This window comes from Oryctolagus cuniculus, chromosome 1 (genome assembly GCF_964237555.1).
Source record: "Oryctolagus cuniculus chromosome 1, mOryCun1.1, whole genome shotgun sequence".
Classification (NCBI taxonomy): Eukaryota; Metazoa; Chordata; class Mammalia; order Lagomorpha; family Leporidae; genus Oryctolagus; species Oryctolagus cuniculus.
This window is the reverse complement of record NC_091432.1, coordinates 200,658,691-200,671,084: the sequence shown is the minus strand read 5'-3', so window position 1 is coordinate 200,671,084 and position 12,394 is coordinate 200,658,691. Positions and strand designations below refer to the sequence as shown.

Below are 12,394 nucleotides of genomic sequence, written 5' to 3'. Positions count from 1 at the left end.
CCCTGCACCCACGTAGGAGACTCAGAAACAGCTCCTGTCTTTGGATTGGCACAGCTCCAGCTATTGCGGCCATCTGGGGAGTGAACCAGTGGATGGAGGTCCTCTCCGCTTGTAACTCTGCCTTCAAATAAATATTTTTTTAAAGGGAGGGAGGGAGGGAGGGGGCAACATTGTGGCATAGCGGATAAGGTCGCTGCCTGTGACGCTGGTATCCCACATGGGCACTGGTTCGAGTCCTGGATGCTCCACTTCCAATCCAGCTCCCGGCTTTGGACTGGCCCAGCTCTAGCCGTTGCAGCTATTTGAGTAAACCAGCAGATGGAAGATCTCTCTGTAAACTCTGCCTTTCAAATATATGAATAAATTTTAAAAAGATAATCAATAGCTCTATCGTCTACGCAAATAATGCTCGTGTATCTAGAGAGCTTTTAAGAATATCCACTTTAAGGGGCCAGCACTGTGGTGTCACAGGTATAGCCGCTGCCTGCAGTGCAGGTATCCCATATGGGCACCGGTTGAAGTTCTGGCTGCTCCACCTCTGATCCAGCTCTCTGCTATGGCCTGGGAAAACAGGGGAAGATTGCACCTGTGTGAGAGACCTGGAAGAAGCTCCTGGCTTTGGTCATTGCGGTCAACTGGGGAGTGAACCAGCGGATGGAAGATCTCTTTCTCGGCCTCTAACTCTTTCTATGTAAAAAGTGGATTTTTTTAATTGCTGGGGAAAAATACTTCACAAACAATCCTGATGTGTTACTATATTATTTCACCAAAGCTAGCAACAGCAATATTTTATTTCTCAAACTATTCCTTAATTTCTCTATAAGGAAACATTTTCTTAATGTTTCATAACAGGCATAAGTGGCATTTTAGGTAGGACAACTGGCCCACTGTGCAAATTCCCATATGCTGTAGGGTGTTTGGAAACTGTGGTTCCTGCCCACTAAAATCCAGGAGAGGTCCTCTCTTCCCCAGTAGTGACAACTGAACTTGCCCCACACGTTATTTTCAAACATTACCTTTAGGATCCATACCACTCCAAATGATAACTACTCTTTTAAAGCATGAAAAGAAAAGTGTAAATTTCAAAACTCTTAGCTTTAGAATTGAAGGACCAGAAACAGTTTCACAAAGGAAATTCATTTTATAATACAGTTTTCATCAGTAACTGTTTTTCCAGTTGTTACTTGCACTTAGTCTTATTACAACATGGAATCCCTTTGATTTCCTAAAGCCAGCTATTAGCTATATTAAAAAGATTTTATTTGTAATCCTAACAGTCTATTCACAAACCTGTTAGTGTCCCAAATAATGACATTTCCATCAAATCCTGATGTTACTAAGAGTCTTGTATTAGTATCATATTCGATGTTCTTCACCCAGCTAGTATGACCATGTAAAGTGCATACTTTGGTGTTCAATTTTCTCAGATCCCATAGTGCTATTGTAGTGTCATCAGAGCAGGTAGCAAACAGCCGGTTATCAAGAAATCTATAAAGCAGAAAAGAAAAATTTGTTCACTTTTAAGGAAACTTGATTTGAGAAACAGTCTAGCCTAATTACCTGATCCAGAAAGAGAAAAAAGATGAAAGAACTACAAAGTCACTGTATAACCCCATGATTCCGTCAAAGTATAATTCACATAATCATAGAGGCTCAGGAGACTATCATATAATGAGAGCCACACTATTATTGGATCCATTTGCTTTAAATTATTTTTATTTGGAGCTGGAAGTAGGGGTAAGTGGAGAAAAGTAGAAGGAAGAAGGTAATTTTAGAATCCATGGGAAACAAAAATGAAAATTAACAGGGGGTTTTGAAGACTTGATAGCTTAGGGAGACATATTAAGTATAAAAAGTTCAAAATCAGGAGAAATATCTTCACTGCATGTAACATCTTTAGAACATATTTATAGGCAAAAACTGCTATTTAAATTGCGATTTCTAATCAATTACAAGGCAGTCCCCAAATCACTTCACAACATTTTATTAGGCCCAGTCAAGATTACAAGAGTAGAATACTCTATCAATTTTACAGTTTATCAATCCTTAGAATTTATTTTACTCAAATACTTTAGGATGCTTTCTCTAGCACGTGTTATTATGAGGGTATTTTTAAAAATTCATGGAGGGGGCTGGCGCTGTGGAACAGGTGGTTAACGCCCTGGCCTGAAGCACCAGCATCCCATATGGGCACTGGTTCGAGTCCTGGCTGCTCCACTTCCAGTCCAGTTCTCTGCTGTGGCCTGGTAAGGCAGTGGAAGATGGCCCAATTCCTTGGGCCCCTGTACCCATGTGGGAGACTCAGAAGAAGCTCCTGGCTTTGGACTGCCGCAGCTCTGGCCATTGTGGCCAATTGGGAGTGAACCATCAGATGGAAGACCTTTCTCTCTCTGTGTGTAACTCTGACTTTCAATCAATCTTAAGAAAAAAATTCATGGAAAATGGAATTAAAAGTTTTGGTGCCCAAAGAGTCTGAAATCACTGGATAGTTTTTTCATAATATACATTGTCCATGAACTTTTTGAAAACTATCCATAGGTATAACTTCCTAATCTCTTGCAGAAGAAATGAATTCTGGAGCTTCCTCCAGGAGAAAATTTGTATCCAGTTCTCATCAGAAATCAAATTCAATATGCATAGATACCATAATAATCTTCCTGAAACTTGTCATGGATATAAAATTCCAGTCTATATGGCTGGTTCTGCTACCTAAAGCTACTTTTCCCACACTCCTTGATCTGACCAACTCTTGCTTTCTTAATATTTGGCTGTCTTCTTCTGGGGGAAGCCTTTTCTCTACCTAGCCAGGGGTAGATCTACCAATTCTCTAAGTTCCCAAAGCACTCTACACTTACAATACTTAATGTAGTAGAAGGAATAACTTGACAAGGCTACAAACTCCTTGCAGGCAGGGGCAACCTGTCTGCCCAGTTTATGATTGGATCTGTAGTACCCAATGTAGTGCCAGCCAGGCACATATGCACTGAACAAATATCTATTAATAAATAAAGAAGAGCCGGCGCCACGGCTCACTAGGCTAATCCTCCGCCTAGCGGCGCCGGCACACCGGGTTCTAGTCCCGGTCGGGGCGCCGGATTCTGTCCCGGTTGCCCTTCTTCCAGGCCAGCCCTCTGCTGTGGCCAGGGAGTGCAGTGGAGGATGGCCCAGGTGCTTGGGCCCTGCACCCCATGGGAGACCAGGAAAAGCACCTGGCTCCTGGCTCCTGCCATCGGATCAGCGCGGTGCGCCGGCCGCAGCGCGCCGGCCGCGGCGGCCATTGGAGGGTGAACCAACGGCAAAGGAAGACCTTTCTCTCTGTCTCTCTCTCTCACTGTCCACTCTGCCTGTCAAAAAAAAATAAATAAATAAATAAATAAATAAAGAAGAGCTCTTTGCCTAGTGGAAGAGAGATAATAAATACATAATTACACACAATAATTATGTGGAATAGCAAAAGAAGAGGGTGGTGTAATTTGAATGGACTTTAAAAGAGGATTTGGGAGGGCCAGTGGGGGCATCCCCTGTGGACTACAGTTGAGTCCCCACTGCTCTACTTCCAATCCAGCTCTCTGCTATGGCCTGGGAAAGCAGCAGAAGATGGCCCAAGTGCTTGGGCCCCTGCACCTTCAAGGGGGGGCCAGCACTGTGGCCTAGCAGGTAAAAGCTACTGCCTACAGTGCTAGCATCACATATGGGCACCAGTTTGAGTCCTGACTGCTCCACTTCCAATCCAGCTCTCTGCTATGGCCTGGGAAAACAGTAGAAGATGACCTAAATCCTTGGGCCACTACACCTGCATAGCAGACCTGGAAGAAACTCCTGGCTTTGGTTCATTTGGTGCAGCTCTGGTCATTGCAGCCATTTGGAGAGTGAATCAGTGGATGCAAGATGTCTTTCTCTCTGCCTCTGCATCTCTGTAACTCCGCCTTTCAAATAAAAATCTTAAAAAAATATTCTGCTAAGTGCTAGGGGAAAAGTATCATGTTGTTTTAAATTGAAACTCTTATTTGCAGTAACGTTTTCACATTAATTAGCAAATTATATTTCTTTTTTTAAGACTTATTTGAGGCCGGCACTGCGGCTCACTAGACTAATCCTCCACCTTGCAGCGCCGGCACACCGGGTTCTAGTCCCAGTCGGGGCGCCGGATTCTGTCCCAGTTGCTCCTCTTCCAGGCCAGCTCTCTGCTATGGCCCGGGAGTGCAGTGGAGGATGGCCCAAGTGCTTGGGGCCCTGCACCCCATGGGAGACCAGGAGAAGCACCTGGCTACTGGCTTCGGATCAGCGCAATGCGCCGGCCGCGGCAGCCACTGGAGGATGAACCAACGGCAAAGGAAGACCTTTCTCTCTGTCTCTTTCTCACTGTCCACTCTGTCAAAAAAAAAAAAAAAAAGAGAGAGACTTATTTGAAAGTCAGAATTACACAGACAAAGGAGAGGCAGAGAAAGAAAGAGGTCTACCATCCGATGGTTCACTCCCCAATTGGCCACAATGGCCAGAGCTGCGCAGATCCGAAGCCAGGAGCCAGGAATTTCTTCCTGTTCTCCCATGCAGGTGCAGGGGCCCAAGGACTTGGGCCATTTTCTACTGCTTTCCCAGGCCACAGCAGAGAGCTGGATTGGAAGCGGCACAGCCGGGTCTCATATCAGCGCACATATGGGATGCTGGTGTTTCAGGCCAGGGCGTTAACCCACTGTGCACAGTGTTGCCCCCCCCAAAATTATATTTCTTTATGAACTGCTGTTCATACCCCTTGCTGATTTTACAACTATAGTGTTACTAAGCTGTAAGAATTTCCCTTTAGTATGTTTCATATACCAAGGTCTTCAAAAAGTTTGTGGAAAAGTGAGTATTATGGAAAAACTACGTAGGAATTTAAACATGATTTAAATGAAAATAAATCTTATTTTCCATGAACTTTTTGAAGTACCTTCCTATTTTTTACATATACTTCTATTCATGTGGCTTATGTTTTCTTACTATATCAAAATTTTGGTTCTTATATTATCAAATCCATATTTTCTCTTAAAGAATTATCTTTACTCATGAGCTTTTAAAAAAACTAATGACTTTCACACTTACAGAAAGTATATGCGAAAAACACAAAAATATTTTAAAATACAAAAGGTTACTGGAAAGTCAAACTTTAAATAAAACTGAACATCACTGAAAAATTTAGAAAAAAACATAATAAAGATGTTTAATTCAGGGGCCGGCATTATGGCACAGTGGGTTAAAGCCCTGGCCTGCAGTGCTGGCATCCCACGTGGGCGCCAGTTCAAGTCCTGGCTGCTCCACTTCCCATCCAGCTCTCTGCTATAGCCTGGGAAAGCAGTAGAAGATGGCCCAACTCCTTGGGTCCCTGCACCCACGTGGGAGACCCAGAAGGAACTCTTGGCTCCTGGCTTCAGATCAGCGCAGCTCCAGCTGATGAGGCCAACTGGGAAGTGAACCAGTGGATGGAAGACCTCTCTCTCTGCCTCTCCTTCCCTCTCTGTGTAACTCTATCAAATAAATAAATCTTTAAAAAAATGTTTAATTCAGTCTACAGAAAATACTTAATGCACATATAAATTAAATCCCAGTGGGATTAAACTGCTATGGGCCACAGGGGTCCATCTAAAGAGTTTTAAGGAAGAGACTGAGATGATTACATGGGAGTTACAGAAAGATCCCTGAGATGGCTAGGTTCCCAAAACAAGACAAAATGAGTGAGGCTGGTGTTGTGGCAAAGTAGGTAACTTCTCAGCCTGTGGCACTGGAATCCCAAATGGGCGCCGGTTCAAGTCCCAGCTGCTCCACTTCCAATCCAGCTCTCTGCTATGGCCTGAGAAAGCAGTGGATGATGGCCCAAGTCCTTGGGCCTCTGCACCTACATGGGAGACCTGGAAGAGCTCCTGATCAGCTCAGTTCCGGCTGTTGTGGCCATTTGGGGAGTGAACCAGTAGAAGGAAGACCTTTCTCTCTGCCTGCTTTCCCTCTGTCTGTAACTCTACCTCTCAAATAAATAAAATCTTAAAAAGTGTCAGCTTTTAAATTTTTGCTTTAAAGTCATTTTGAAAAATTAATCATTGCATGAACTATTTTAATACCAAAAATGTAGAAAGAATATAATCTTGAAATAAGAGGTAATAATTTTCAGTTAAGTATATCTTAAAAAAAAAAAAAGATTTATTTATTTATTTGAAAGGCAGTGTTAAAGAGGGAGGAGGCGAGGAAGAGACAGATCTTCCATCCTCTGGTTCACTCCCCAAACAGTTGCAATGGCTGGAACTGGGCTGGTCTAATGTCAGGATCCAGGAACTCCCCTGGGGTCTCCCACATGGGTGCAGGGGCCCAAGCACTTGGGCCGCCTTCCATTGCTTTCCCAGGCGTATAATCCAGCTGGATTGATAGCAGCTGGGACTTGAACCAGCATCTATACGTGATGCCAGCACCATAAGTGGAGGCCCCAAATTAAGTATATCTTAATGAGAAATTCTATACTTCCAGTTTAGTTAGCTTGAGTATTGGTCAGGATGGCATTTATCCTAGCAGATAAAACCTGCATGTAATACTGGAGTACCTAATTTCATATACCCAGCTGTGGCTACTGACTCCAGTTTCCTGCTAATTCAGACCCCGGAAGGCAGTAGTGATGGCTCAAGTAATTGGGTTCCTACTGCTTATGTAGGAGACCTGGATTCAGTTTCTAGCTCCTGACTTTTGCCTTAGCTGGGGCTACTGTGGGCATCTGTGGAGTGACTAGCAGATAGCAGCTCACTTTACCGGAATAAAGGTCGGTATTACCAGAAGATAATTTATATACATGGTATATATGCGTAAGATATATACAATACAAGGAAATAAAAATGAATGTTCTTAAAATAGCATTTTAAAACTAAATAATGCAAATAACCTTTTCCCATTTAACTAAATGCAAATTCTTAGGATAAGAATGAGTTAAACGTGTTTTTTATATAATTTTTTTTTGACAGGCAGAGTGGACAGTGAGAAAGAGACAGAGAGAAAGGTCTTCCTTTTGCCGTTGGTTCACCCTCCAATGGCCGCCGTGGCCGGCGCACCACGCTGATCCGAAGCCAGGAGCCAGGTGCTTCTCCTGGTCTCCCATGTGGGTGCAAGGCCCAAGCACTTGGGCCATCCTCCACTGCACTCCCGGGCCACAGCAGAGAGCTAGACTGGAAGAGGAGCAACCGGGACAGAATCCGGTGTGCTGGCGCCGCAGGCGGAGGATTAGCCTATTGAGCCGCAGCGCCAGCCCTTTTTTATATAATTTTGCCAATGAAATTGTGATAGTAGCATATGGCATTCTTAATATTTTTGTATTAGTCAAGTAGAAGATCATTTAAGGGCTTATTAATTTTCCCAAAAGTCTCTTCGTTGTCCTGTGAGATGCTCACATACTCTGTGAAGTGTCTAATATACCATCATTTGTCATTTTCTATTTGATAAGTTATCTAATTAATTGTATCAGACCCTCATTTGCCAATCATTTTAAATGTAACTTAATGATATCCCTTTCAGGGTTTTGTGAAATTCTATACCCTTTGCAAGATAAAGAAATTTCACATAGGCTGGCACCGTGGCTCAATAGGCTAATCCTCCGCCTTGTGGTGCCGGCACACCGGGTTCTAGTCCCAGTCGGGGCGCCGGATTCTGTCCCGGTTGCCCCTCTTCCAGGCCAGCTCTCTGCTATGGCCTGGGAGTGCAGTGGAGGATGGCCCAAATGCTTGGGCCCTGCACCCCATGGGAGACCAGGAGAAGTACCTGGCTCCTGGCTTCGAATCAGTGCGATGCGCCGGCCGCGGCGGCCATTGGAGGGTGAACCAATGGCAAAAAGGAAGACCTTTCTCTCTATCACTGTCCACTCTGCCTGTCAAAAAAAAAAAAAAAATTTTCACATTTGCACTAATAATAAGCATTGCATTTCATTATATTGTTTGAAATAAAACAATCATCAAAAGACCAACAAAAACAGCAGAAGGAAAACTAGTTCCTGGTATACGTAAAAGGACACCAATGTTTTAACTGTCACCTTGCTAAGTAAATATTCTTATGATGACTTCAGACTTATTCCTGAAACCTCTTAATTGTGTTCAGTTAGGACAACCAGCACCTGGATTACTGAATGAACTCTTAAATTTATACACAGAATTCTCACGAATAAGAAGTTTGTATAATCTAAATTACAGACTTTTCCCCTTACTTTCCCAAAATGTGAAGCAACAGAAAATATTCTCTCCAACTAAAATGTTTTCATTTTAGGGTTGTGGTGTACTGGGTAAAGTGACTGCCTGTGATGCCGGTATCTCATACGGGCGCCTATTTGTTTCCTGGCTGCTCTACTTCTGATCCACCTCCCTGTTAATGACCTGGGAAAAGTGGTGGAGGGTGGCTCAAGTACTTGGGCCCCTGTCATCCACGAGAGAGCCTGGATGAACCTCCTGGCTTCTGGCTTTGGCTGGCTCAGCCCTGGTCATTGCAGCCATTTAGGGAGTGAACTGGCAGATGGAAAGTCCTCATTCTCTTTCTCTCGGCAGACAGAAGATATTTCTTTCTTGCTGTAACTCTTTTAATAAATAAAACTTTTCGCCGGCGCCGTGGCTCAATAGGCTAATCCTCCACCTTGCGGCGCCGGCACACCGGGTTCTAGTCCCGGTTGGGGCGCCGGATTCTGTCCCGGTTGCCCCTCTTCCAGGCCAGCTCTCTGCTATGGCCAGGGAGTGCAGTGGAGGATGGCCCAGGTGCTTGGGCCCTGCACCCCATGGGAGACCAGGAAAAGCACCTGGATCCTGGCTCCTGCCATCGGATCAGCGCGGTGCGCCGGCTGCAGCGGCGGCCATTGGAGGGTGAACCAACGGCAAAAGGAAGACCTTTCTCTCTCTGTCTCTCTCTCTCACTGTCCACTCTGCCTGTCAAAAAATAAATAAATAAATAAATAAATAAATAAAACTTTTCTCTTTTTTTGACAGGCAGAGTTAGAGAGAGAGAGAGAGAGAGACAGATAGAAAGGTCTTCCTTTTTCTGTTGGTTCATCCCCCAAATGGCCGCTACAGCCGGCGCACCACGCTGATCCGAAGCCAGGAGCCAGGTGCTTCCTCCTGGTCTCCCATGCAGGTACAGGGCCCAAGCACTTGGGCCATCCTCCACCGCCTTCGCAGGCCACAGCAGAGCACTGGACTGGAAAAGTAGCAACCAGGACAGAATCCGGAGCCCCAACCGGGACTAGAACCTGGGGTGCTGACGCCGCAGGCGGAGGATTAGCCAAGTGAGCCAAGGCACCGGCCTAAATAAAACTCTCTTAAAAAAAAGAAATGCATCAGAAAACATCACCAAGTATCTGCACAACAACTATCTAGAACTAAAGCGGAAATGCACGCCCACATCTCTGAGTATAGTGAGATGGTCTAATAGAACTGAGTATGAATTCTAGCTCTACCACTTAACATTTGTAAGACCTTGTGCAAGCCTTTTTATTTGAGTTGCAGTTTCTGCATTCTATGAAATAGTCACAATGTCTGTCTCACATGGGGATACTATGAAGATTAAACAATATAATGTATGAAAAGTGCTTCGCAGAAATATACATAGTAAGCACTCAAAAAATGGAAGTTAGTATTATAAGTAATGCACAATTAAGCTCATGCACCAGGAGACCCTTGAGATCCTCATCAAAATTCTTAAATTATATTTACTTCTGAAGCATCAAAATGCATTTCTTTAATCACCAGATCAGAAGTAAATTCAAATGTGTAGGCATGGGATGCTGTGGCGTCACACTGACAGTAGCAAATGAAAGCTGATATGAAGAACACAAATTCTAACAGTGGATTAGTCAAAGTCATGTTGAGTAGGGGCAAATAACTTAACAGTCTTTTCTTTTTGAAAAAAGAAATTTTTAAATTAAAAAATATTAGAGAAAATTATATAAAAACACCTATGATACCACCACCCAGCTTCATTAAATTTTAACATTTTGTTATCTTTGATTTATTTTTCAGCATTAAAAATATAGTTAAAGTACATTGTGTAATCCCTCCCCAACCCCATTCCCTTCCCTCCCTCTCCAGAGGGAACCACTATCCAAAATATGTTGTCATTCCCCATGCAAGTTTTTTTATACTGTGAATGCGTTATGTATCCAATAAATAATTTATGGTATTGCTTTGTATCCAACATATTCTGTAGATATCTAATAAGACCATTATTGCTTAGAGTTTCAGGTGCTGAGAGAGCAGAGAACAAGCATAAATGCATGCTTTTATCAAGCTTACATATGTGAAGTTTGCAAACTTTATATAAATGGTATCACACTATACAGCTCATTCTATAATTTGCTTTTCTGCCTCAACCTTAAATTTGAGATGCATATCAGATGCTGATGGCTTCAGCTCGTTTATTTGAACTGTATAGTATTCCATTGTATGAGTACACCGAAATTATGTTTTCCTCTTAATGGACATTCCAGTTTCCAACTTCTATTACTAACAACGACAAAATGAAACTTCTTACATAACTCCTTGTTCACATGTGCACTGACTTCTTAAAAAAAAGTGATTCTCAGCTTCACCAGATATTGCAAAACTGCTCTTCAAAATAATGTTACCAATTTATATTCCATCAATTCTTTTAAAAAGTTTCAATTTCTCACCATCTTTGACAATACTTAGCATTTCTTCATGGTTATTTATGCATCTCCATGATGCCTAGTAAGCTTGAAAATCATCTTTCCATATTTATTGTTCATTGTATTTCTCTTCTGAGTCTCTGACTATTCTGCATAGGGTTACTATCTTATATATTTTAGATAGTAATTCTTTTCTGGTTATGTGCACTGAAGATATATTTTACCACCAGTCTACAGCTTATCTTCTCAAACTAGGATAATGTCTTTGGTTATAATAAAGTTTTAAATTTTCACGCATTCAAGCTGAATTTTTAATCCTTTGCACTTCTGTTTCTTAAAAACGCCTTCACAAGAGATAAATATATACTTTATTCTAAAGCTTTAAAGACTTGCTTTCAGAATTAAGATCTTTCACTGGAAACTATTTTTAGTTATGGTGTGAAGTAGAGATCTAGTTTTATTTTCACATATAAATAACCAAGTCTCTCTTTTCATTTAATTTCCATGTATTCACAGGTCTATTTCTGGAAACCCTAGTTCATCCCATCATCACTTAATCTACCCCTGTCCTAAGACAGTTTGATATCTGGGTAGGTGATTGCTTCCACTATCTTAGTGTTCTTCAAAACTGTCTCAGCTATTTGTAGTACTCTGTACTCTGATGTCCAATATAAATTTAATTAGCTAATTAATTTTTTTTTTATAGAGAAAGAACTCCTAAATGCCTATAATGGCTAAGACTGAGCCAGCCAAAGCCAACAGCTGAGAACTCAGCCCAAGTCTCTCACCTAGGTGGCCAGGACCCAATTACTTGGGCCATCACCACTGCTTCCCAGGTTCTGCATTAGTAAGATGCTGGAGTCAGAATCTGGAGCCAGGCATTTAACTCAGGTACTCAAATACAGGCATCTTAACCACTAGGCTAAATGCCTGTCCCAATATAAATTGGAAAATTATGTTTAATGAAAAATCTTGTTATTTTAACAAAACTGCATAAATTTATAGACTAATCTGGAAACAACTGATTTTTTTCTTACACTGGGTTTTCTCCTCCAGTGATCTGCATTTCTTTTTGTAGGAACCTGACAGCACTTCCAACCTGTAGCCAATTAAAAATTGTTAGCTGGAGGTTCTGGATCATACTGTAGTTTGAATTTGGGTCCCACACATGTATGAGCACTGGTTTGCAGTTAGATATTCTGAGTTCCTGACACCTCCTCCCAAAGACACAGTGTAGATGAACAGGGTTTATTTCTAGATCACCTTTATGCTGAGTAAACCCTCTGTGGTCCCACTCCTACACAGAGTCTTTACTAGATGCCTTACGTTGAACTGGCACTAAAATTAATTCTCCTGTCCCCAGTACTCTGCATATCTGTCAGAATGGAAGCTCCAGATCACCGGCAGCTGGCAGATGCCTCCAGGGAAAAAGCAGCTCAGTATCTGTTGTTCATACTTTCTTGTAATCCTGTTTCCATGTCCTTTTTGACCCAAGGATTCCTTTCTTTCTTATCAGCTCAACCACACATTAAAAACACCTATTATCAGGGCCAGAGCTGTGGTAAAGCAGGTAAAGCTGCCACCTGCAATGCCGGCATCCTATACGGGCACCAGTTCAAATCCTGGCTGCACCATTTCTGATCAAGCTCTCTGCTATGGCCTGGGAAAGCAGAAGATGGCCCAACTCCTTGGGTCCCTACACCAGTGTGGGAGACCCAGAAGAAACTCCTGGCTCCTGGTTTCAGATCGGCACAGCTCCGACTGATA

At 42.7% G+C, this 12,394-nt stretch overlaps 1 protein-coding gene across 2 annotated transcripts in view; it reads right to left on the bottom strand.

Annotated features, from left to right (window-relative positions):
* Positions 1-12,394, bottom strand: part of DCAF10 (DDB1 and CUL4 associated factor 10) — a 54,154-nt gene that overhangs the window by 21,137 nt on the left and 20,623 nt on the right. The window contains exon 3 of one of the 2 annotated variants that reach the window (XM_008263653.3): positions 1,291-1,488. The exons of the other annotated variant lie outside the window; for it this stretch is intronic. Coding sequence (XP_008261875.2) covers positions 1,291-1,488 — 198 coding nt within the window. The remainder of the gene's footprint in view (positions 1-1,290; positions 1,489-12,394) is intronic. 2 annotated transcript variants of the gene reach the window in all.